We start from the raw sequence: 23,078 nt of genomic DNA on the forward strand, positions 1-23,078 counted from the left end.
TGTATGAAGTCGCTCATGAGAAATCTCTGTGGGGCCATGTGCTAGAAGACTTCTCTCAGAGAACCAGTGATTACTACCTGACAGCCTTGCTCTGTTCACATTGTCAAGAAACTCAGACTTATGTTGGCTGTAAGGTCTGTTTCTTCACCTTACATCTTGACTTCCAATTCTGATTTTCATTTTACCATTTTATTTTTTTAAGCTAACTTAACAACTTTGTAGAGAGGGGTAAGAGAATAAATAAAGTAAAAGAGTTACCAGCAATCATTGAAGGCCAGTCTGTTGATTTCCAGCATCAGGCATAGGGCCTTGCACATAGGGTGGATGCTGAATAGATGTTGAGTGAATGTGATTGTCATACAAATAACTGGATGGCAACTGTCTCCAAAAATGGAAAATTAGAAGGATTTTTGATAATGTACTTCAGTGATTCATCCTGACAAAAAGAAGTAACAAGCTTGTGTTTCTTATTTCTTTCTGTCGTTGTTGAAACTATAGCTTGCAAACCATACTGGGTACATCAAAGTTGACTGGCAGCGAGTAGAGAAGGACATGAAGAAAGCCAAGGAACAGCTGAAGATCCGTAAGAGCAACCATATACCTACAGAGGTCAAAAGCAAAGCAGAGGAGGTGAGACTTTTTTGTTCACATGAGTGCAGTGTGTGAATGGTGCAGACGATTTTGTGTGTACACAAATGGAGTAGACACACCAGTATGTCAGCCTTGGATGGAAGATCTTCACCTTGGAGGCGTTTTTTTAACACTGGGTAATTGAAATGTTTGGTGACCTTTATCAGTGAGTGAGAGTACAAAGTGATACATGCACATCTGTGGATCAGTCGTCCCTTGAACTAGTTCTTGTAGGGATGGAGGTAGCACAGCAAGTGGGGAGGATAATAAGGAGGTAGATTGTATAGCCGATATGATCATTTCAAGTCATATTTTGTCTCCATGCACACACATCTCTGAAACGTCCTTACTTGTTCTACACATAACTAGCAGCAATGTGTAGCCCAGGGATTGGCAAACTTTTTTTGTAAAGGGACAGATGGTAAATATTTTCAGCTTTGCAGGCCATGTGGTCTCTGTCACAACTACTAAAGTCTACTGTGTAGTGTGAAAATAGCCATAAATGATATGTACACAAGTGGGTGTGGCTGTATTGCAATGAAGCTTTATTTAAAAACAGGCGGCTGGCTAGATTTGGCCCCGGGGTGTACTTTGCTAACCCCTGGTCTAATGCATAAAACCAGGTTAGGTTACATTGGCTGGCACTGGAGGGACAGGAGAAGTCCTTCCTTTTTAAAAGGATGTATTTTGCTACTTCTTTATTACCTTTAGAAATATGTCAAATGTCCCAAAGAAATAAGAGCACTGAACTGGAGAGAAATAAACCAGGATCAAGATATCAAGAAGGTGCCTGACACCTTCCATAGCCTGGAGTAACAGTGTTCTGCATTCACAGAGAAGGGACAGAATGAATGCAGAGGAGGGATTTAGAGTTAAATTGAAATAGGCCTTGTCCTTGAGGCACTCACACTGTAGTAGCAGTGACAGAAAAAAGTTATCTAATCAAAGAGAATAGGTGGTAGTAGGTGAACTTAGATTGAACATGTCAGATTAAACACATGCATTTATCTCTACTTCCTTCTGAAATATTTCTAACTGATGATAACAAAAAAAAAAAAAAACGCTAAACTCACAAGGACCAAGACAATAGGACAGGAATACCAGTAGACAAAAAATGCCAGCAAATTGTTGGAAGGTGGAAAGCAGAGAGATGAGTGGTAAATGACTTATCAGACCAGAAAAATCCTGAACAGAGAACTCTGCGTTGCCAGGTACGTGGTGACAGTCTCTATGGTGGCGAGTGGTTGGCTGAAGCTGGTCCTTAACCCAGAATGGAAAGTGGCATCTGTCGGGACTCAGGAGCACAGATAGTCGCTCCCCCTTCCTTCCCTCCTTTCATCCCTTCTTCTAAAGCTCAAGGTTATGAAAGTTACACTTTTTTCTTTTTTTTTTTTTAAGATTTTATTTATTTATTTTTTCCCCCCAAAGCCCCAGTCGATAGTTGTATGTCATAGCTGCACATCCTTCTAGTTGCTGTATGTGGGACTCGGCCTCAGGATGGACGGAGAAGTGGTGCCTCGGTGCGCGCCCGGGATCCGAACCCGGGCCACCAGCATCGGAGCGCGCGCACTTAACCACCAAGCCACGGGGCCGGCCTACACTTTTTTCATTTCACCAAAACTTTATTATTCTAATGTTTACAAAAGTAATACATGATTGTTGAAAACTTCTTTAATGATACAAGAAATACATATAGTGATATAGGAAGTGTATATAGTAAAAGTATAATATTAATGCTTGATTAGAACCAACTGTTGACTCACAGAGGGAACGTCTTATAAACTAACCAAAAGATTTGGAATTGGTTCATTCCACAAATTTTTGTATTCCTGTTCATAGCCTGGCACTGTCATAGGTCCCAGGAATAGTGGCTGGTTCTCCTGCTCAGAGCTCGTGGTCTTATTTGGGAAGCAGGAAATGAAGATGTTAAGTTCAGTATTTAGGGGGCCGGCCCAGAGGCGCAAGCGGTTAAGTGCGCGTGCTCCACTGCAGCGGCCTGGGGTTCACCGGTTCGGATCCCGGGTGCACACCGACGCACTACTTGGCAAGCCATGCTGTGGCGGCGTCCCATATAAAGTAGAGGAAGATGGGCATGGATGTTAGCCCAGGGCCAGTCTTCCTCAGCAGAAAGTGGAGGATTGGCAGATGTTAGCTCAGGGCCGATCTTCCTCACCCCCCCAAAAAAAAGTTCAGTATTTAGCAGCAAGAAAGTCATCAGAGACTTCAGTGAGAATAGTTTTAGTGGGGTGGTAGAGTTGAAAGCCAACTGTAGCAAGTTGAGGAATGAGTAGGAAGTAAGAAAGTAAGGATAATGAACAAAAGCAATTTTTTCGGGAAGTTGTATGATTTTTTTCATTCCCTCTGGTGGCAGATGACAAAAGACAATGCCTCAAGTAGGGAAATGTGGGGTCCAGTCGAGTCAGGGAGAGGAGTGGAAGTGACACAGTGGGAGTGAGGAAGCTAGAGAGTCCCAGGAGGCTGGAGTAGTAGAGTGGAAAAGGTCAGGGGAAGATCAGGGTATGAGTGGCTTAAATGGTTGGGAGGTGAAGTTGCTGTAGTTGAGTTCAAGAAATGATTAGCTCAGGATAGTGGATGTGGTGTCCTTATGAACACTTTCTAAGGTAGTGGTTGTACTTGGGAGAAAGAGGGAGTCTGACTCATTTACCAAAGTTCTCTCTGAAATGGAGATTGATAGAGCACAAACATGGGAGCCGCAGATGAGTGGGAACTTTTACGGGATGTGAGAAGCTTTGGGAATTTAAGAATAGGACGTCACCAGTTAATCATCCTCTGATGTAGTGAAGTGTGAGATTGAGAATTCGTAGCATCTACTTGAGAGGAGGTCTCAGAGGGGGATGAGTGGATAGATGGGAAGACAGACAGATGGACAGGATGAATGGATGGAGAGGTTTGGAGGAGAGACTTCAGAGTGAGCAGCCTCCATTAAAGAGGAGGTGCTGAAGAGAATGGAGGGAGTGAAATTGGAACTGGGGAAAATGGCTTCTGTAACCAGTTTGTTGAATGAAGCTTTACTCTTTCCCCATAACTATCCACGTGAGCCTCTGTCCTTCCCTGTTCCTGCATGAACTACTCTCGGGTGGATTTCTTACCTCTCTAAACAGCATTACTAAAGACAGGATCTAAGGAGTTGCCCTTGACTTCTCCTCCTCATCTGCCATATGGTCATTCATCAGGTCACAAAGTCCTGTCTCAGAAACATCTCTTGAATTTGATCACTGTGCACAAGCACCCCTGCCACCACCTTGATCCAAAGACCCATCATCTCACCTCCTGATCTGTGTCCTGCTTCCTCTCAGGCTCCCTATAGTCTTATTCTCCCCACAGCAGCCAGTGGTCATTTTCACGTTAGTCCATTCATGGATTCCATTGCCCCTTGAGTAAAGTACAAACTACTTAACAGGTGAGGGGATTGACATTGTTAAGATTGCATAGGTAATACAGATGATTCCTAATAATAATATCCTTAGCAAAATAACCCATTGTGCTACCTTTTGTTCTTAGGTGGTGTCATTTGTGAAGAAGAATGTTCTAGTGACTGGTGGATTTTTTGGAGGCTTTCTGCTCGGCATGGCATCCTAAGGAGGACAACTTCACTTCCATTATTCCTGGTTTTTCCAACCAGCAGCCTCTTCACTCCATCATTAGGACATCAGTCTTTCCTCCTCCTCCTCTTAGCCTATGCCTTTCTCCCTGCTGTGGCATATCTGAATGGCTTCTATAGGCATCTGTTGGTACAAGTTGGTACAGCCCTACTGTGAGCTTGACGGCGATGGAAGAGACAATAGACACTAGCTCTTCTCCCAGCACACTCCCCAGTTGACTAATCTGTAGGTCGGCAAGAATGTTCTTTTCCCCCTACATAAGATACCAGAGCATGGTGCAAGGTGGCTCACCGTGGAGGATGAGTGGATCCTCAAAGGTTGTCCCAAACTTGATTTGGAAAAGAAATAACAAGCACGTAGATAGATACCTTATTATGTGCTGCATGGAAAGAGACTGAATACATTTGCCTTTAAATGTGAAAGATTTTGATATCTTAGTGTCTACTTTCTTTATTAGTTGGTTTTAGATTATGGAAAGAGAGCTGTTTATACCTGCTATAATTATCCTGACAAAAATGGAAGCATAAGCACTGTAATTAAATCTGAATATGGAATGAACTTGTGCTGAATATGGGATAAAAGGTATATATATGCTGCACTGAAGGTATTGTGTTTAGTAGGAAGTTCATTATGGAAACAACCAATAGATACATCATTGGATGGTCAGACTTAGTGAATCGTTTAGAGGCATTAAGATATCCGGGGATATTTTCCACCATATAGGATAATGCATTTCTTGGCTATTTCCAAAGAGTTTTTTAATGGGAAAATAAGCGTTTTTAGGTGGAAGAGGGAAGATGCTCTTGGATTTTTATTTCATAGAAAAGGTTCGAAGCTTCGAAATGTGAAGTATTCTTTACCTCTTGTCAAAACATTAGGAGTAACCATAGCTCCTCTGTGCCAATTCTACTATTTCTTTATCCAGTTAGTATGAAATATATAACATTTGAACCAGAGTTTTAAAGAGGTAGAATTCCAGGTATTCAGAATTGAGAACAGTAGCACAGGGGCCAGCCCTGTGGCTTGGCGGTTAAGTGCGCATGCTCTGCTACTGACGGCCTGGGTTCGGATCCCGGGCGCCCACTGACGCACCGCTTGTCCGGCCATGCTGAAGTAGCGTCCCACGTACAGCAACTAGAGGATGTGCAACTATGACATACAACTATCTACTGGGGCTTTGGGAGAAAAAGGGGAAAAAAAGGAGGAGGATTGGCAATAGATGTTAGCTCAGAGCCGGTCTTCCTCAGCAAAAAGAGGAAGATTGGCATGGATGTTAGCTCAGGGCTAATCTTCCTCACACACACACAAAAAAAACAGTAGCATGTGTGAAATAAATTATTTCCATCATCAAATGTAATCTGCTGTCTCATGATGACCCCAACTCTATTCTTTAAAATAAAAGTTTATACACATGCACACACACTTAGAATCTTAGCACATTTTGCTGTAATGGCCTGTTACCATGCCTGCGACCCCATCTAGAGTATCTGCTTCTGGAGGGCATGGTTTGTGTCTTCATCATTATACCTATGGAGCTGAGCACTTAATAGGTACTCAGTATTTGTTGAATAAATGAATGATGACCTCATAGGAAGGCGTCTGGAAAAGGGACTGATCCAAAGAATTATTTGAGACTTTGAGTTCTGAGATTGCAGAAAACTTGGGATTCTTAAATTTGTGGGTGATCCCTTGTAAAATGTATGTTTTTGAGGCCTTCCTTTTAAAATGTTTGCCTTTTAATTTATCTTGGGAATGATGCATTGAATTTGGAAATTGTAGCTACAAGTGGATGTGTGCAACTTTTTGGAATTCATCCATGTGCGTTTTTCTCCTTATATTACAATAGTATTTTCAGGCAACGTAAGTTATTTTGCTTGCAGTATGTATGAATCATCCCGAAATCATAATGGTATGAACCTCTTTGTTGCATGTTTTTGTACAAGAACTTAATCTTTTTTCACTTTTTATTATGGAAACTTTCAAATATATGCAAAAGTAGAGAAAATAGTGCAGTGATCCCCATGTATCCATCACACACCCTCAATGATCATCAAATTATAGCTTATTTTGAAATAAATACCAAATGTATCATTTTATCATATTTCAGTATATATCTCTAAAAGGTAAGAACTCTTTAAAAATCATAAATACCCTATTATCATGCCAAAACATTAATAATAATTCTTTAATATCAAATATCCGGACAGTGTTCAAAATTTCCTAAGTGTTTTACATTTGGTTTGTTTTAATCAAAATCCATGAGGTCCACATTGCATTCGGCTAATGTGACTCACCCAGACCATTGGAATGGTGACTGCAAAGCCTAATTGAAGTGCCCTGTGCCCCTTTGGGTTGCATGTAGGGGTAAGTGGCCACTGAATGCCTCTCAAGTTGAGTGGGGTTGCCTTTTGTCCATCTCTTTTCCCTGTGATTATTGGTGATGACAACAAAGATTAGGGCTGGGCTAAGCCTCTTTGAGTGGATTGTAATAGATGATAGACTGAAATAAGATCTATAGGTCCCTCCTGAAGTTTATTCCCAGCTGGCTGCTTCTGGGACCCTGAGGGGCATGGTTGAGGTCAGTATTGCAGGTTGGCCTCATCCTGCTGATAGGAGAATGGCCTTGAATTCTGCCCTCTGAGTGTGTACTGTCTGTACAGTCTCCAGCAGCTTCACTTTGAACTTGTTCGGGATTTCGGCGCCCCCTGCAGGAGGGGATGTGGTAACACTGCACTCGGGGCTTGACGCGTAGTTTGGTCCGGATTGGGAGAATCTCTGAGTTGTCGGTACCACCACATAACACATCCGCACCTGGTGCCTGGAGAGTCTGCGAGGCTTTTCTCCCCTTTGGTTTGTTGCCCGGGGGCCCATACCGCCCCGTTCCAATGCACCCTGCGGTGTCCTTTCTGTCCCCTCCCAGGCCACCGCGGCTCAGCCTAGTGTCTTCGTCACTCTGGGCCACCCTTTAACCCAGAGTCCCTCCCGCGACAGGATAGGACCCGGTAGGATGGAGACTTGGAACCTGATACAGTAGAGCTGTAATGCTTGAGTCCCTTCTCCCCGAAATTCACTCTAGTGTCAGAGGAGGCGGGGGGGGGGGGGGGGCGGGGCGGATCCAGGGGTGCTTTCGCTTTATGGCTGCTGCCCGCTCAGGCTCAACAAATAGGCTTCAATGTTTTCAGTCTCCTTAAGGCTCTGTAACCTCATTGCTGACACTGTTTGAGCTCGGGAGTACCCCGCCTGAGCAGCCCCATTGTCATGAGTGTCATTGTCATTGTGACAGGAAGTGATTAAAGATGGAGGACAGTGTTGGAGCCCAGGGCAGGCCACCCCAAAATATCCTATAATGGCATATTATTTTGAATTAAAGTTACTTGAGAAGCAAAAGGGCATCTGATCCTCCTGTCTCTGTTCCCCCTGAAAGCAGGAAATAAATCTCCCATGTCAGAGGTGCTCTCCCTGCATCCTTATCACCAGAGCTGGGGAATTCAGAGCCAAGAAGCCTATATAAACAGACTGCTAATTTTACTACCTCAAGTCTAAACTCTGCTTAAATTCCTCACTAATTATGTACCTCAAACCTAAGTTTCTTTGTCCTGTCATTCCTCACAAATTTATTGCTTCTTTATGTAAAAGGTATGTATACTGCCTGCTTTGTTCACTCTCCAAGCATCATTTCCATGATTTTCCCATGCACACGTAATTAAATGGGGTTTTTCTCCTATTAATCTGGTCTTCTGTCAATTTTATTATTAGTCCAGCCATTAGAACAAAAGAAGGGTAGAAGGGGGAATTTCCCCCCTCCCTAACAACAGTATTCCAGAAAGAATGAATCTTAGATAATTCTAGCTAACTTACTCTTGGGGTAGGTGCTTGTGCTTTCAAAATGCAGTTACTGCGTAGTTAACTGTTGTAAGAATGTTCTCGCCATCATCCTTTTGTTTGACATTTGCCGGACATATGGGCGTGACTAATGGTTGGGCTCTTATTTGAAACTTCTACTTTTGTATAGTTTGGGAAAATACAGTAAATCTCTTGTTGAAAAAAATGGTATAAGGATGGATTTGAAATTTCTGAGTATAATTAATGTTTCATGATCATCTCAGTTTCTTCTCTGAGGGAAGCTCACTTAAGGCCAGCTTTCAATACTGTAGGCAAAATTAGACTGCTGCCCTCTGCTTCCTCCAACTTATCAGCTTTGTTTCTTTGTCATGAAGTCCAGGTATGGGGCCTTCTTAATCACTAATACAGTGGTAATGTGGTCTCTTGGAGAATTGGGCAGAAAATATATCTTATTCTGGACCTGATTTCCCAGAAATCATATGGTGTCACTTACGTTTGTGATCTTTGATTCTTAAGGAATCATGAATTTTAAAAGCACTACTTTTCTAAAGAAAACTGACAGTGTTGCACTTTTTTCACATTTTTATAAAACTTGTCAAGTCAGCTTATTGACTCATCAAAACTGTCTACCTGTCTGAATTTTAAATGGTAAGAAATGCCATTAGGATTATTGAGAGCAGTGGTTCTCATCCTTGCTTGCACATGGGGATCACCTGTGGAATTTTGCAAACTACTGACACCTGGCTCTCATCCTAGAGACTTTGATTTCACTGGTCTGGGGTCCCGTGGGAGCAGCCTGAGCTTGTGTGTGTGTGTGTGTGTGTGTGTGTGTGTGCGCGTGTGTGAGGAAGATCAGCCCTGAGCTAACATCCATGCCAATCCTCTTTTTGCTGAGGAAGACCAGCCCTGAGCTAACATGTATTGCCAATCCTCCTCCTTTTTTCTTTTTCCCCTTTTTCTCCCCAAAGCCCCAGTAGATAGTTGTATGTCATAGTTGCACATCTTTCTAGTTGCTGTATGTGGGACACAGCCTCAGCATGGCCAGAGAAGCGGTGCGTCGGTGCGCGCCCAGGATCCGAACCCCGGGCCGCCAGTAGCGGAGCGCGCGCACTTAACCGCTAAGCCACGGGGTCGGCCCCAGCCTGAGTTTTTAACATGCCTTGGATGTTTCTAATGAACAGCCAAGGCTGAGAACCACTGAAGTACAGAGTTGGAAGCTGGTGCTAATAAAATTATAGTTCTGCTGTTAACAAGTGACTACTTAACAGGCCTTTAATACCTTTTAAATAAAGTGCCATACAACTTCAGATGCCTTCTTGATACCGAACATGAATGTAATATTACAGTTTATTAAATGTTATAGGAATCCTGTGGAGTGGATGCAGGGAAGGGCGTTGTCACATCGAAGCATAATGGCAGAGCAGGGGCTTTTGTCATCAGTGGATGCTAAAGCTATTGGGTGAAAGGTTGTGGCGTATTGGGATATTTGTAACGTGCCAAAATATCACCCCACAAATGACTTACTGATTACAAAGGGAAAACTACCTTTCCAGCAGAGAGGTCTGTCAGTCACTAGTTAACCAAGTGATCAAACTTAGCATCACTGATAGCCCACTTACAGGATTTTTAGTCTCTAAAATGGAGGATGAGATCATAGTTCTCACCTTCCCAGTTCTTCCCTGAAGACTGTGATTCAGTGCTAATCGTGGTCCCTAACACATAAAAAACAGTAAATGTTAAGCTCCTCCAATGGCTGTTTTATTTTTCTGTATGTCGTAATAGCCAAGAAGAATAAGATTTAAATCAATGTCTGCCAATAGATGTTGACTTAAACTGAGACAGGACTGAGTTTAAAGATAGGAAGGAACAATTGATTTGAAGCTTTAAAAGCCCAAATAAAGTAGTATACCTTAGGAAAAAATTTTAAAAGTCTGAAACTTGACTAGTTAACTCAATAAAAATAATGTAATAAAGCACAGGAAAGCAATCTTTGAGCATGTAGTGATTCCTTATGTAAATCCTAGCACCACTATCAATTGATAATTTTAAATGTGATTTAGATTTCTATATGATGTAAACATAGTTGTAAAATGTTTTATTGTGTTACTATTAAGAGTTCATTTAAATGATTTCATGAGAATGTAGCACTGTTACCCTGGTTTGTTGATCGAATATCTCTATGGCAGCATTTCTCCAAGTCTCTCTGGAGAATGTTCGCCCTGAGAGATGCTGTCTGCAAAATGGGTTCACTAGGTACATTTTGGCAAGTACTCCATACAATAGTCCCTTCCAAAGAATCATAATTCACGTTAGCATATGAAAAGCTCTGAAGTCTTACAGAAAAGAAACCTGTTTACTTCTGTCTAGCCTAGCATTCCCCAAACTTATCTGACCATAGAAGTCTTTTTTTTCCCGTTATAGCAATTCCTAGAAACACTTTGGGGAATGCTGCTTTAAAGAACAGTTAGTCTCAAAAAATAATGGTATTTGAACATCAGAGACTATCTTAGTCCCTTCGTGGCAATGTAGGCTTTTTCTAGCATGCTGGAAAAGGCAAGGAAGGACCCTCCCTGTTATGGACTGAATGTTTGTCTTCCCCAAAATTCATATGTTGAAATCCTAACCCCCAAAGTGATGGTATTAGGCGGTGGGGCCTTTGGGAGGTGATTAATTCATGGGGGTGGAGCCCTGGTGAATGGAATTAGTGCCCTTATGAAGGAGATTTCAGAGAGATCCTTGCCCCTTCCACTGTGTGAGGACATGGTGAGAAGATATCTCTCTATGAACTAGGAAGCAGGCTCTCACCAGACACCTGGTGTCTTCATCTCGGACTTCCAGGCTCCAGAACTGTGAGAAATAAATGTCTGTGGTTTATAAGCCACCCCATCTGTGATGTTTTCTTATAGCAGTCCCAATGGACTAAGAGAGGGATGTAACAATGTTTCTGCTCTTGCTTAGAAAATCATCTGTTTTTTCTTTTTTGGGGGGGGGGAGGGTGGAGCAATGGTGTTCTAGCACCTATTTGAGGAAAGCAAATGGCCTGTTCGATACTGTCCACCCACCACCACGTATGAAGTCACTGACAACTGCCAACAGGCTGCCTTCAGCAGCCTTGTATTAACATCATCAGGATCTGCAGTAATAGGTTTTGATTATAAGGTTATAACGAGTAGATAAACCACCTAAGAATTCTAATTCTGTTGCTGCCTGCCTGACTTCCATGACGTATTTTTTTTTCAGTTCTCTCATGATAAATTAGGGGTTGTTAAACATTACAAGAATAATTTCTATGCCTTTCCTACCACTCATTTTACTCTGAATTATTGGAAATGCCACAGGTATGGAGTTGGGTTAGAGAAACCTTTGAATTTAGCACGTAATCTATGAAAGGTGTCATAATTGTAACTCTGGAGGAGTGAGTCTTTTCACCTAACATACCTCATGTCTTTAGTTTTATGAATGGTACTAGTAGTCCGAACTCAAATGTTAAAGAGAAATCATTAACACCTTTATCTAACAGTCTTAAGAATACATCTAGTACTCCTTTGTGTGTTTTTTCCACCACCACCAAGCAATTCTCCAATTCTCAGTGGACACTGACTGGGTGTCCTACAAATTTATTTCAGTTATGACACTACCTGGAGTTAGCGTCAAATCTCACAGGTTAAGGGCTCAGTCGCACAAGATGCCCCCACTTCAGACACCTACTGCCAGTCTGGGTTGTTACCTGTGCTGCTGACTGGCTGGCTATAAATCTGAGGTTCCCAACAATGCCCTCCTTGGGTTCCATTAATTTGCTAGAGCAGCTCACAGAACTCAGTGAAACATTTACTTAAATGTTTACCAGTTTATTATATAGGGTATTATAAAGGATACAAACGAACAGCCAGATGAAGAGGTACACAGGGTGAGGTCTGGAAGGGTCCCACACACAGGAGCTTCTGTCCCCAGGGAACTAGAGTGCACAACCCTCTAGTTCACCAACCCAGAAGCTCTCAGAAGCCCGTGCTTTTGGGCTTTTATGGAGGCTTCATTACACAGGCATGATTGATTAAACTATTGATTAAATCATTGGCCATTGGCGATTCAATCTTCTCCATCCCTTCTCCCCTCCCCAGAGGTCAGGGGTGGGAGGTGGGGGTGGGGACTGAAAGTACCAGCCTTCTGATCACATGTTTGTTCCACTGGCAACCAGCCCCCAGCCATAGGTTACCCAAGGGCTTTCCAAAAGTCACCGCATGAACGTAAAAAAAGACACCTCTATGGCTCTTATTAGAAAATTTCAAGGGTTTTAGGGGCTCTATGCCAGGACCAGAGACAAGGACCAAAGATATATTTCTTATAAGTCACAATATCACAAGTACCAAACCAAAGTTTTTCACTTAACAGGTTTATTTTAGCAGCTCAGTTTCATTACATTCTACATATTTTTTTAATATATTTATATTTCTATCTGTTCTGCATAGATAGCATATTCATTAACTTTTATAGTTGACTTTTTCGTTTGATATTTGCTGCTACCTGGCCTGAAGAAAGAGTCAAGGGAATAAATAAAACTCGCTTGGTGGAAAAGTGGTGCAGCATTTAACTTCTCAGCAGAACTTTAATGTGGACTTCAGTGTCAGCTTTTCTTCTTCTTCTTTTTCAAATCCTGAACAGATGAGAGATCTTCCCTTGGGATATCGAGCACAACACTTACGCAGTTCTCGGATGACAGCCTGACACTTAGATTCCATGTAGTTGTTGGCTGAAAAACAAGACAGGCAGACCCTAGTCATGATCTCCTAGGACTGAGGCACTTAGATCAGCACTTCCCACTCCTTTCCACTTTATTGTATCTACAGACCTGGAAGAAAGAGGATGTACCCACGTTCACTGAATTATTTCTGATTTAGAGACAGTCAACAGGTTATTTAGGAAGAAAAGTAGGATTTACAAAGTGGTTGAAAGATATTTTTATATTTAATTTCCTTTGCTTTAAGGTTGAGTTAATAGCTTTTGTGCCTTTTTCTAGGGCAGTGGTTTTTAACCTCCCCTCTCCTCTTCTTGGGGTCACTAACCCCTTTCTTAATTTGGTGAATTAGAAAAATGCAGGCAGAATGCACATTATTTTGCATACAGTTTAAGGTGGCTGCTGGACCTTCCCTACCAAGTCAGTGAATCAGGTTGGCAAACTACAGCCTCAGGGTTGAATTCAACCCTTTTTCACAGCTGTGAGCTAAGAATGGTTTTTACTTGTTTAAAGGGTTGTAAGCACACACACACTATACAACAAAGATCTCCTGGCTGCCAAAGCCTAAAATATTTCCTGTTTGGCCCTTTACAGAAAACATTTGCAGACCCCTGCTATACACAGACCCTAAGTCAAGGAGGATTTGACCTGAAGGTTCTAGGTCAGCTGCAGTTGATCTGAGTCCCCTGGTACTAATATGGGGTGCATGGGAGTTAGCCCAGGATAGGAAAGACAGTTCTGACTAGAGTACAGTCATGTGCTGCATCACGACATTTTGGTCAACGATGGACCACACAGATGACGGTGGTCCCATAAGATAGTACCATACAGCCTAGGTGTGTAGTAGGCTGTACCACCTAGGTTTGTATAAGTACACTCTATGATATTCACACAAAGACAAAATTGCCTAACAACGCACTTCTCAGAACATATCCCTGTCATGAAGCAACACATGACTGTATAGTGGGGTGGCTGAGTCCAGGCTTAGAGCCAGACCAAAGGGGTTCAAATCTTCCCTGTACCCCTTACTAGTTGTGTGGCCCTGAGTAAACTGCATAACTTGTGTCCATTTCCCCATCTATAAAATGGAGGTCATAGTAGCATCTACCTCATGGATGAAATTACTAAATACGCTTAAAGCCCTTATGACCGTGCTTGTCATCCAGGGAGTCCTTAATGCTAACTCTTAGTCCTTCTAGCCCTCAATCCTTCCACACTAGCAAGGGGGTGTAACCAGCTCTAACTTGATTCTTGTTCTCCCTTAGCCATGGGTTGCTAATTCAAATCATGCAAGAATTTGTTTGGGAAAAGAAACTAATTGTGAAGAACATTTTTCCTTTTTGTTAAATTTGGAGGTAGGGAAGAAAGAGATGAATAAAAAGGCATTATTATTATACCTTAACATTTTAGATTAAAAGATTTTATAAAACATTGCTTACATCATAAGATGAAAAGTCCAAGAATGAAAGTGAAAAGTCAAAGGAAATATACAAACAAGGGTGTTCTTTGGTGCTGAATCTTTGGATGAACTCTGAACATCTTTCCTTCCTACCTTTCTATATTTTCGTGGGCATCCATCTTATTTTTTTTTTTTAAGATTTTATTTATTTTTATTTTTTCCCCCCAAAGCCCCAGTAGATAGTTGTATGTCATAGTTGCACGTCCTTCTAGTTGCTGTATGTGGGACACGGCCTCAGCATGGCCGGAGAAGCGGTGCATCGGTGCGCACCCGGGATCTGAACCCGGGCCGCCAGCAGCGGAGCGTGCGCACTTAACCGCTAAGCCACGGGGCCGGCCCATCCATCTCTTTTACTTTAATAATGGGAAAAAATTATCAAAAAAGTCAGTTTTCAAATTCAGATAGCTTTGTAGCTTTTTTTTTTTTTGTGAGGAAGATCGGCCCTGAGCTAACATCCATGCTAATCCTCCTCTTTTTGCTGAGGAAGACCGGCTCTGAGCTAACATCTATTGCCAATCCTCCCTTTTTTCCCCAAAGTCCCAGTAGATAGTTGTATGTCATAGTTGCACATCCTTCTAGTTGCTGTATGTGGGATGCGGCCTCAGCATGGCCGGAGAAGCGGTGCGTCGGTGCGCGCCCGGGGTTCCAAACCTGGGCCGCCAGTAGCGGAGCGCGCGCACTTAACCTCTAAGCCACGGGGCCGGCCCCAGTAGCTTTTTCTATTTGTTCTTCTGCCAATTATCATTTGCTGATTTAAAAAAATAAAATCCTTGAGCATTTGGTCAAACTTATCGGCTGATTTAAACCCAAATGGACAAATCACGTCAAATATGCTTTAGCTGAAATTCACTGTTGCCTTTAAGAGTTAGTTGCTGACTCTGGAGGCCTGAATTCCACTTGTATTTTCAACCCCCACCCCCCACCCCTTGTAGCCTGATTGCTTTTAAAAAGGGAGTTGTTAGCCACAGTGAAGTATAACCAACCCATTTAAAACTAGTCTTTTTAAAAAAGGACTTTGCTCAGTTTAGTAATTCCCAATGCTGGGTGCACATTAAAATCACCTGGGTAGCTTTTTAGACAGATTTTTGTTACCTAGACCCCACCCCTAGGAAGTCTGATTTCATTGTTCTAGGCAAGTTTTTAATGCTCTCCAGGTGATTCTAACATACGACCAGGATTGCAAACCTCAAACTTAGATCACATCACTTTTTATTTTCTGCATCTTTGATAATACAGTGAGGAATATCTTCAGGATAAGGTAATTACAGAAATATTACATTCTGAGAAGATTAATATAGTTTGCTGATAAAAAGAACAACTGCTCTCTTGTAGTTAGTTCACAGATAAAATGGAAAAATATAAAAAAGCATTTAACATACTACCTTGTAAACATTTCTGTATTTCACAGGCTTGTTTCTGGCACGGATCCTTCTGCGGCATATCCAGAAAACTAAAATAAGAAAAATGATTTTTATTTTGTCTTTTATTCATAAAGACTTTAAAGTCCCTGTAGATGGAATTTTCTTCTGAGACAAGCAGTATGCCCTTACAATTGCTGGAAAACAATTACATTAAAAAATACTCTTCCCATTCATAGGATGAATCAACTATATTTTTATAACATCCATTTCATTCGATTTGGAAGATATAAATAGCTTTACATGAAAAAAGAAAACCCTTGAATTCAATCAACTCATCTTGAATATCGTAAACCAACATTGGGCTAGAGGAGCCGACTCTGGACGGATCTGCCCAGCACTATCAGTCACAGAACCACCCTTGGTAAATGATTCAACTCCTTGAGCCTTTTTCCTTATTACTCATGTGTAAAATGGGGATCATACCTACCTCAAAGCATTGATGGAAAGGTTAAATGTGATAAAGTATATAATGTGCATAGGATAGTGCTTGGAAGGCAGTAAGGATTCAATACATGGTAGCTGTTATTTCCAAGATTTTTAAAAAAGTAAAACCTTACTTTTAATGTATATAAACTGTTACGACTATTTTAACTCAGGAAATTCTTTATCAGGTAGTAAATTCTTTCCTAGGAGTCAGCAATATTGGGTGTTATTATCACTTCCTGGGAAAGGTGCTAATTAAGCAGCTAAAATGTTTTTTGGAGCTCTTACAGAAACCAACTTATTTAAAATATCTGTAACCATAGAATGAATTTAAGTGCCCACGATTTTGATCAGCAACTTCTAATAATTTGAAGACAATTTCAGAAAGGAAAAAGGCACAGGAGCCTTTGTAGCTAATTTCATTAATGCAAATAACCTCCTTTTTTTGTTTTGTTTTTTTTTCAGAGCCCCCTAAGTTCTCAGTAGATCCAAGTTAGGTCAGTACTGGGATGGGAAACACTGGAGCAAAACCTAGGATATTTACAGGATGGGAGAAGGAAAGGCAGGTGAATTGCTGCAGGGCAAATAAGCGACAAATAGATGTTGATGCTGCTAGGAGCTGCTCTCTTCTCTCTAAATCAGTACCAAGTCCTTGGTGATCAGGGCATCTGTTCTGTAGCAGGTGCTGACTTTTGTGGGATTCATCAGATCCCAGTTCCAGCTGATGATGTCCATTAAAGGTTCTATGGCAATTTCCAAAGGAGTCAATTTCAAGTTACGTATCCTGACTAAGTGCTTTTGTTGACTGGCTTTCTGCCTGTATAACCCTCTCTCTGCAGTTCCACTTGTGGTGTTCTTCATGACCCTTCCTAAACTTCTGTGTTCTTGAGCAGTTTTTCAACCCACTCCCTCCCCCCAGGCCCACAGGTGGGTGTACTGCAGTGGTGGATGAAGTGATTGCCATATACTGAACAGAACAGAGGAGCATATCTTCCTAGAATCCCAGCACCTGGAAAAAAAATAGATCATTAAAATCACCACAACCAAATAGAGTGAAAAAGAAGGAGGGACAAGGGAGAAATAGAAATACATACCAGGTTAATCATGAGGCAAAAGCTTAAGCAACAGCTCCTGTACTCCCCTGACCTGTCAGAGAAAGAAAAGTTTATAGAGTACTCTGTTATAAGAGTCCCAATACAATGGAAAATGATTAAGCAACATATGTACCATTAAATGATGCTGGATCTGCCACAAGCGAGAGTTGTTATCCATGTAGCGCTCCTCAGGGTAGAGTTGCCACATGAGAGGTAGCTGGGAGGTAAGAAGGTGACTTGGCCTAGCTGCGTCACCTAAGGGAACCTGAACTTGCTGGACTCGTGCCCTTACGAAACTTGTCTCCTAATGGAAAGAAATGATCAAAAATAAAACCAAAGACTTCAGGATGTTGAGACTGGTTAGAAACCAAGTTGCTTGAAAGCAAAATCAATAAAGAAATAAGCAAAATGTAAACAGTTACCTCTTCCACGACGGCCACCCACGTGCGCTGGTATTCGTCCCGGTAGATACCCTCTTGGTGAACCCAGAGGTGATCGGGTGGAGCCCCCACATCCTCTCCTGCCATTCTGGGCTTTGGGTTCCAATTCTAGCCCTGCTTTTCTCCACCTACGCCTGCAGCACCCGCGCACAGGACACAGGTGTGACTTTTTGGGTTTGAATGAACTCACCAGTGAGTAAGGTGACCTGGTACTAGCAACACCAACCAGAACCAAACCTGATATATGTCTACTTGCACAGCCTAAATACAACAGAAGACAACTGAAGTTCCCTGCAAGACACTGAAGTGACACTCAGGCAGAATCTCGGGTAATGCTAATTGTCGACTGTGAATCACAGGAATTTGGGTGAGTTCTGTGGAAATGTAGAACTAGCACTACAGGAAGCTAGGCAGTGGTCTCACAGTCTTTGCATTCACAAAGCAGCTTCTAACGAAATGTAGATAGCAACAGAACATGCACAGGAGGGTTCCTAAGGGCCCACTTATTTGGGCAAGAAAGCAGTATAACAGACACATGAATGCCATATTCCCCAGGTAAAAGCCCCTTCCAAGCAGTTTCCATTTTAAAAGGTAAGATTGTGAAGGTCAAATCATGTGCATGACTTTCTAAATTGAAATTAAAAGTTTAAGGGCAAACGACCTATTAGTTTATTTAGAAAGGTTATTTACAGTGGCTGGGCATTTCCAGAAGGGGGTTTTCATGTTAGGGAAAATATTTAAGGTAGCTTCATGAAATTTTTGAGCTGCAAGAGACTTTGGGGATCATGGGGATTCGGAGCTGAGAGCTAATGATAGTTATCCACCTATGTCTTTGTTTCATTTTCATAATGCTTCAGGATGTCACGGGAGTCCATTTTTCCATAGAAGTGTGGTTTTAAATTCTGATTTCCCAAGTCAGAAGGCCAGAAAAGCCCCTCTGCCCTTTGAGAGAAGTAAAGGAAGCACACCTCCTGGGCAAACTTCCATATCGCAGACTCGGCTTAATCCCATAAGGATCCTCTGCCCAGCCCTGGATCTCATTACAGGGCCTCACAATAACTTGACCTGCATTTTGCAAGAATGAATCTTTTGGACCCAGCTCATAGTATCACGGCGTGGTTTCACTGTATTTCTATGTTTGGCAGAGGACAGATACAGCATTGGGGGATTTGCTCCACAAAACAAAAGCCTCCTGTTCCCATTAGGTGGCCATTGGATGGGAAAGGAACTGCAGCACAGCTTGGGAGGTTGTTAAACCCTCAAAGTGAGATTGTCAAGAGCAAACTGAGATGCCAGAACGCAGTATGATGCAGCCCAGGAAAAAGTTAGCCAGAAAGAACTAATTGAGCTAAACCAAGCCCTCTTTTCAAGGACAACAATCTGAGTCTGATTTGATTTTTTTCCTTAACACTATTAGTTTACTTTCCCTAAAAGCAAAGTGGAAAATATCTTTTATAGAGTTAAGAAATGGTCTAATTTTACTTAATAATTTAAGAGCATCGCAGTTGCTTTGCCCATTCTACCCTGAGTGGATCTGACTCTGAACCCATGGTGAGCTCCCATCTTATAGGGCTCTCTCATTCCAAACTCACCTAAAAAGTGGAACCTCTTCTCCTTTAAAGAAATCCTGATGTTCTCTCAATGGCAACACCAACTCTCCTGATCCTGCAGACTCAAAACTTAGGAGTTACCTTGGACTTCTTCCTCTTCTTCAGTTGCTACATCCTATCTGTCACCAGTTCCAGCAAGCACTACTACCAACATATTTGAGACAAACTTTCCCCCAAATACCAGGCTCATTTCTAGCTCCATATCCTTGCTTTTGCTTTCCACTTGCCTAAAATGCCTTGTAGGCCTCTCTGCCTATCTCAGTACCATTACAGCAAAGTGCAGGTGCCTGCCACCTTCTTGCCTCTTATGACTACTGTAGCATTTATGTCTAAACTAACGCTAATGTTTTGCCCTCAAATTATAAATTGCCTTGCATATTTGCCCTGCTTATTTCACAAGTCCTGTCTTCCTCCAAATACAGTATTATAGTCTCCTGAATAGCAGGAATGTTACAGTACTGGGCACCCTAACTCTCAAATAGTAATCAATGTTCCTGTGAGTGGGTGGATATGTATGGTGACTAGAGAGGGGAAACAGATGAAGGGCATGTATACATGTGTATACATGTGTATGCACATATACATATACATTGATTCTCTAGGTGTATTATATAGCTATATATTATTTTTTTCAAAGCCATTTTTTTTTTCCATTTAGCAGATACAACTCTTCTGCCTCTCCTCCCCAGCGCTTTGGAGAGCTACAAACAAAAACCCAGGCAATACTAATGTCAAAATTAAATATACTAAAGTCTGGATTTCAAGTACAAAAGAAATAAGGCCAATTTGTTTTTTTAAGTAGAAATCAAGTGTTAAGGGTTTCAGGACCATCTCAACTTCACAGATAGGTCCTAGCAGCAACCAACATATTGACATTTAAAAGTTTTGAAAATTTGTTTTGAAAAGGCAAAATTTTTCTGGTTACACTGACATTAAAAGGAAATAATTCCAGTGGAATAGAGGGTGAACAAATTGGAGATAATGGTCTGAAATATTATGAATCACTACAAAGAGGTCTACGAGTCACTACAAAATATTCTCAGGAGAAAGGCAGCATGATGTGCTGCTGTGACCCAAAGGCCAACAGGCTGGGCAGCAGCAGGATGAGCCTGGGAACAAAGCTCAACACACGACCCTGGACTTGTATGTGTGCTACCACTTAGAGACAGCATGAAGACTCAGCAAAAGGAAACTGACTTGATCAAGGCACTGAAAAGCCGCCATATGAGCATGAACCAACAACATCCTCAGCAGAGAAAAGCAAAGGCTGAGAGGGATTAAGATCAAAGCCCACAAAACCACAGGTTGTATGCATAGAACACCATTTCCCTAAATGTGATTCTTGTAACACTTGCTGGTAACTTTTTCCTTGGTCAAATAAGTTTGGGAATCTTGTCGAGTCACAAAGCACATTAGCATAGTAAAAGCTCTGGCAAGTTATGCGGTAAAGAAACTTTACTTTAACAGTTCCCAAATTTATTTGACTAGAGAACACTTTTCTGTAATGTGAACATTACTCTTGTTCACAAAATTCAGGACCCCTTGAACTAAGATGAATCTCTTAAAATCTCAAGATAAATTTAGGTACAAGGTGCGATACAATACACGGAACATAAACCTGTTCCACTCAACTCAAGGAATACTACCAGCTGCAAATTCAAATGGATTAAAAAATGTGTTTATATAGCATTATCATCCATGAAGGCACTAGAAGAGATTGTACCCATGGGGGTCACCTTGATGCCACGGCCAGAGACCACACTGGCCTAGACAGACTATTTCTTAGTAAGGCATTTTGTAACTGTTTTAAATGGATGATATACAACACAGAAGTGCTTCCTTAGGTAGCAATCTAAATAAAACCATTATTTTTCCTTTACAGAATGAATTGTGTCTTTTTAAAAAAGTATAATTTGATTTAATTTCCAGGTGTTTGAACAGTTTTTAAACAGTCAGTTGAATACACTTATTTTATTTGAAGTCAATTAATAAACTCATCCAATTACAATGGGTGAAGTTACCAAGAACACAGGTCCTGGAGTCAGTCTGGCCTGTGTATGAATCCTGATTTTGCCAATATATTGACTCTTAATCTTCACAATCACCCAATTAGATGGATACTATTACCCCCACTTAAAGATAAGGGAAGTAAGGCACAGAGAAGTTAGGTAACTTGTACAAGTCACATAGCTAGGAAGTTGCAGAGGCAAATTACAACTGGAGCAGTTTACATATACAAGGTATAAAAATGCTTAGTAGAGTGTCTAGCACATAATAAGCTTGCCATAAATGTTAATAGTTTTTTCCTACTCCAATTAAATGTTTAGAGCTGTAAAATGCAGCCTATGAGTATTATAAAAATTAGAGAAGTCATTCTGGAATCTGAGATTAACTAATGACAACAAACAAAAGATGTTTTTCTTTTTGAAGGTGCCTAAAGGCACTTTAGATACTCAAAATATGCCACTGCCAAACACGAGAACAGCCACCCTTACCCCAACAGGGCAGGGTATACTAGCCATAAACAGTACATAATTGAAAATAATATATGGTGTGAAATTGAAACTTGAGAGAAAATTTAAATGGATCTGATGTAATTGCACACTTGAAATTTCACCCAAGCTTAATCATTATTAAAATTAATCACGGAAGGATGTGCCATGTGATCCTTAAGCATTAGGTAAAAATGGAGGTTGCTGGCTTATGTATCACAAGATAGTTCCACTGGATGCGGGCTCCATCTGTGGGGAAACTTAGGTTGGAACTGACTTGGGAGAAAAGAGCAAAGCATCAACACCTCTTCAAGTAGCACCTTGGGAATGTTCCCTTTCCAGTACTGCCTTGTCTGCCTGGCTTCAAAAGTATACAGGGAATAGAAAACCAGATCGAACAAAGGTAAACACTGATGGGCTGTGGAGGCAACACGGCATATATTTTTCTTTGATTTACAATCGTTCCTAAAATCCACGTGTAACTCCTAACCTGGGGAGTTGGAATATCTGTACTTTCACCCATGGCACGTTTGACATACCTCAAAAGAAAATTACTTTTACATGTAATTTTACCATGTCTCATATCAAGACAAGGAGAGCTGAGGAAACTCGTATTGTGAATATCTGCTGTGATACATCCGACCTTGAAAAAAGCTGAAGTCCTCCATTCCCCTTCCCTGTATCAAACAAATAGATACCTAAAAGCCTTTGTAGAAAGTAGCAGCAGCCAAGCTTAAGAGTGATACTTTTTCAGATACAGTATAGCACTGTTTCTGCAAGAGGTTACTCACATGAATATAATGTTTCTTGGACTAATTAATCCGCCTCGAGAGCAGCGAGGCTAAAACTTCCAGGTCCCCCACCCCGGGCCACTCAAGCCGGGATCGGGACGTGAGCCCGGGGCGAGCCAAGGGGCATCCCCGGCCGAGGTCACCCGAACCGAAGTTTTGAGGCGCGGGCCGGCAACCGGAAGTGGTCCAGGGAGAGTTGTACAAAATTCAGGGGCCGTAACTTGGAAACAAAACAAAATAAAACCTTAACTGTCTTAGGACCGAATTTCAAAAGAGCGTCCCCCTGGCTCAAGAGGCCGGCGCGCGCGGCGATACCGCCTCAAAGGGCTGTCCCCGGAGCGTGTAGGCCGCGCACGGCTCTCCACAGCGGGCGGGCAAAATGGGCGCCGGCACTCGGGAGGCGCCTGCCCGGTGGCCCGGGCGCAGCTCACAGACCACGTCGACCTGCGGCCCCAGAGCGCCGCCTCCCTGCCACCCCCGCCGCCCGGCCTGACGCCCCGACCGCGGCCGGCCACCGCCC

The 23,078-nt window shown here is 42.0% G+C and overlaps 3 protein-coding genes across 6 annotated transcripts in view; 1 reads left to right on the forward strand and 2 right to left on the reverse strand.

Annotated features, from left to right (window-relative positions):
* The window catches only part of FUNDC2 (FUN14 domain containing 2), a 31,181-nt gene extending 15,382 nt beyond the window's left edge, over nt 1–15,799 (forward strand). Inside the window, exons 4-5 of one of the 2 annotated variants that reach the window (XM_087426774.1) lie at nt 499–630; nt 15,696–15,799. In XM_087426774.1, coding sequence (XP_087282900.1) covers nt 499–630; nt 15,696–15,746 — 183 coding nt within the window. In that variant the 3' untranslated portion in view covers nt 15,747–15,799. Of the gene's footprint in view, nt 1–498; nt 631–4,152; nt 6,345–15,695 lie in introns of those variants that run through there. The other variant, XM_004443559.3, reaches the window with a different exon arrangement.
* CMC4 (C-X9-C motif containing 4) lies at nt 11,944–22,688 on the reverse strand. Of its 3 annotated transcripts, none has more exons than XM_004443561.3 (3): nt 22,559–22,688; nt 15,670–15,737; nt 11,944–12,843 (listed from the first exon to the last, which is right to left on the reverse strand). In XM_004443561.3, exons 2-3 carry the CDS (start codon nt 15,725–15,727, stop codon nt 12,689–12,691), a joined length of 213 nt encoding a protein of 70 aa, XP_004443618.1. In that variant the 5' UTR covers nt 15,728–15,737; nt 22,559–22,688; the 3' UTR covers nt 11,944–12,688. The 3 variants fall into 3 exon arrangements, with proteins under 3 accessions (XP_004443618.1, XP_014635072.1, XP_014635071.1); XM_014779586.2 differs by lacking the exon at nt 22,559–22,688 and adding an exon at nt 16,777–16,835; XM_014779585.2 differs by lacking the exon at nt 22,559–22,688 and adding an exon at nt 16,676–16,805.
* MTCP1 (mature T cell proliferation 1) lies at nt 17,008–22,646 on the reverse strand. Its single transcript, XM_014779583.2, has 5 exons — nt 22,559–22,646; nt 17,648–17,799; nt 17,359–17,529; nt 17,226–17,277; nt 17,008–17,140 (listed from the first exon to the last, which is right to left on the reverse strand). The coding sequence occupies exons 2-4, from the start codon at nt 17,750–17,752 to the stop codon at nt 17,230–17,232; spliced, it is 324 nt and encodes a 107-aa protein (XP_014635069.1). The 5' UTR covers nt 17,753–17,799; nt 22,559–22,646; the 3' UTR covers nt 17,008–17,140; nt 17,226–17,229.
* Nucleotides 22,689–23,078: the final 390 nt, after the last annotated feature.

Source organism: Ceratotherium simum, chromosome X (genome assembly GCF_057802395.1).
Source record: "Ceratotherium simum simum isolate JZ-2026a chromosome X, ASM5780239v1, whole genome shotgun sequence".
Lineage (NCBI taxonomy): Eukaryota > Metazoa > Chordata > Mammalia > Perissodactyla > Rhinocerotidae > Ceratotherium > Ceratotherium simum.

What these genes read in the sequence shown, in the direction of transcription:
- CMC4 (XM_004443561.3), bottom strand. Translation starts at nt 15,727, where the DNA reads ATGCCGCAGAAGGATCCGTGCCAGAAACAAGCCTGTGAAATACAGAAA. An exon ending in AATACAGAAATGTTTACAAG is followed by an intron (nt 12,844 to 15,669) that starts GTAGTATGTTAA and finishes CTTGTTTTTCAG; the next exon opens with CCAACAACTACATGGAATCT.
- MTCP1 (XM_014779583.2), bottom strand. Translation starts at nt 17,752, where the DNA reads ATGGCAGGAGAGGATGTGGGGGCTCCACCCGATCACCTCTGGGTTCAC. An exon ending in GGGTGGCCGTCGTGGAAGAG is followed by an intron (nt 17,530 to 17,647) that starts GTAACTGTTTAC and finishes TCTTTCCATTAG; the next exon opens with GAGACAAGTTTCGTAAGGGC. An exon ending in AGATCCAGCATCATTTAATG is followed by an intron (nt 17,278 to 17,358) that starts GTACATATGTTG and finishes TTTCTCTGACAG; the next exon opens with GTCAGGGGAGTACAGGAGCT.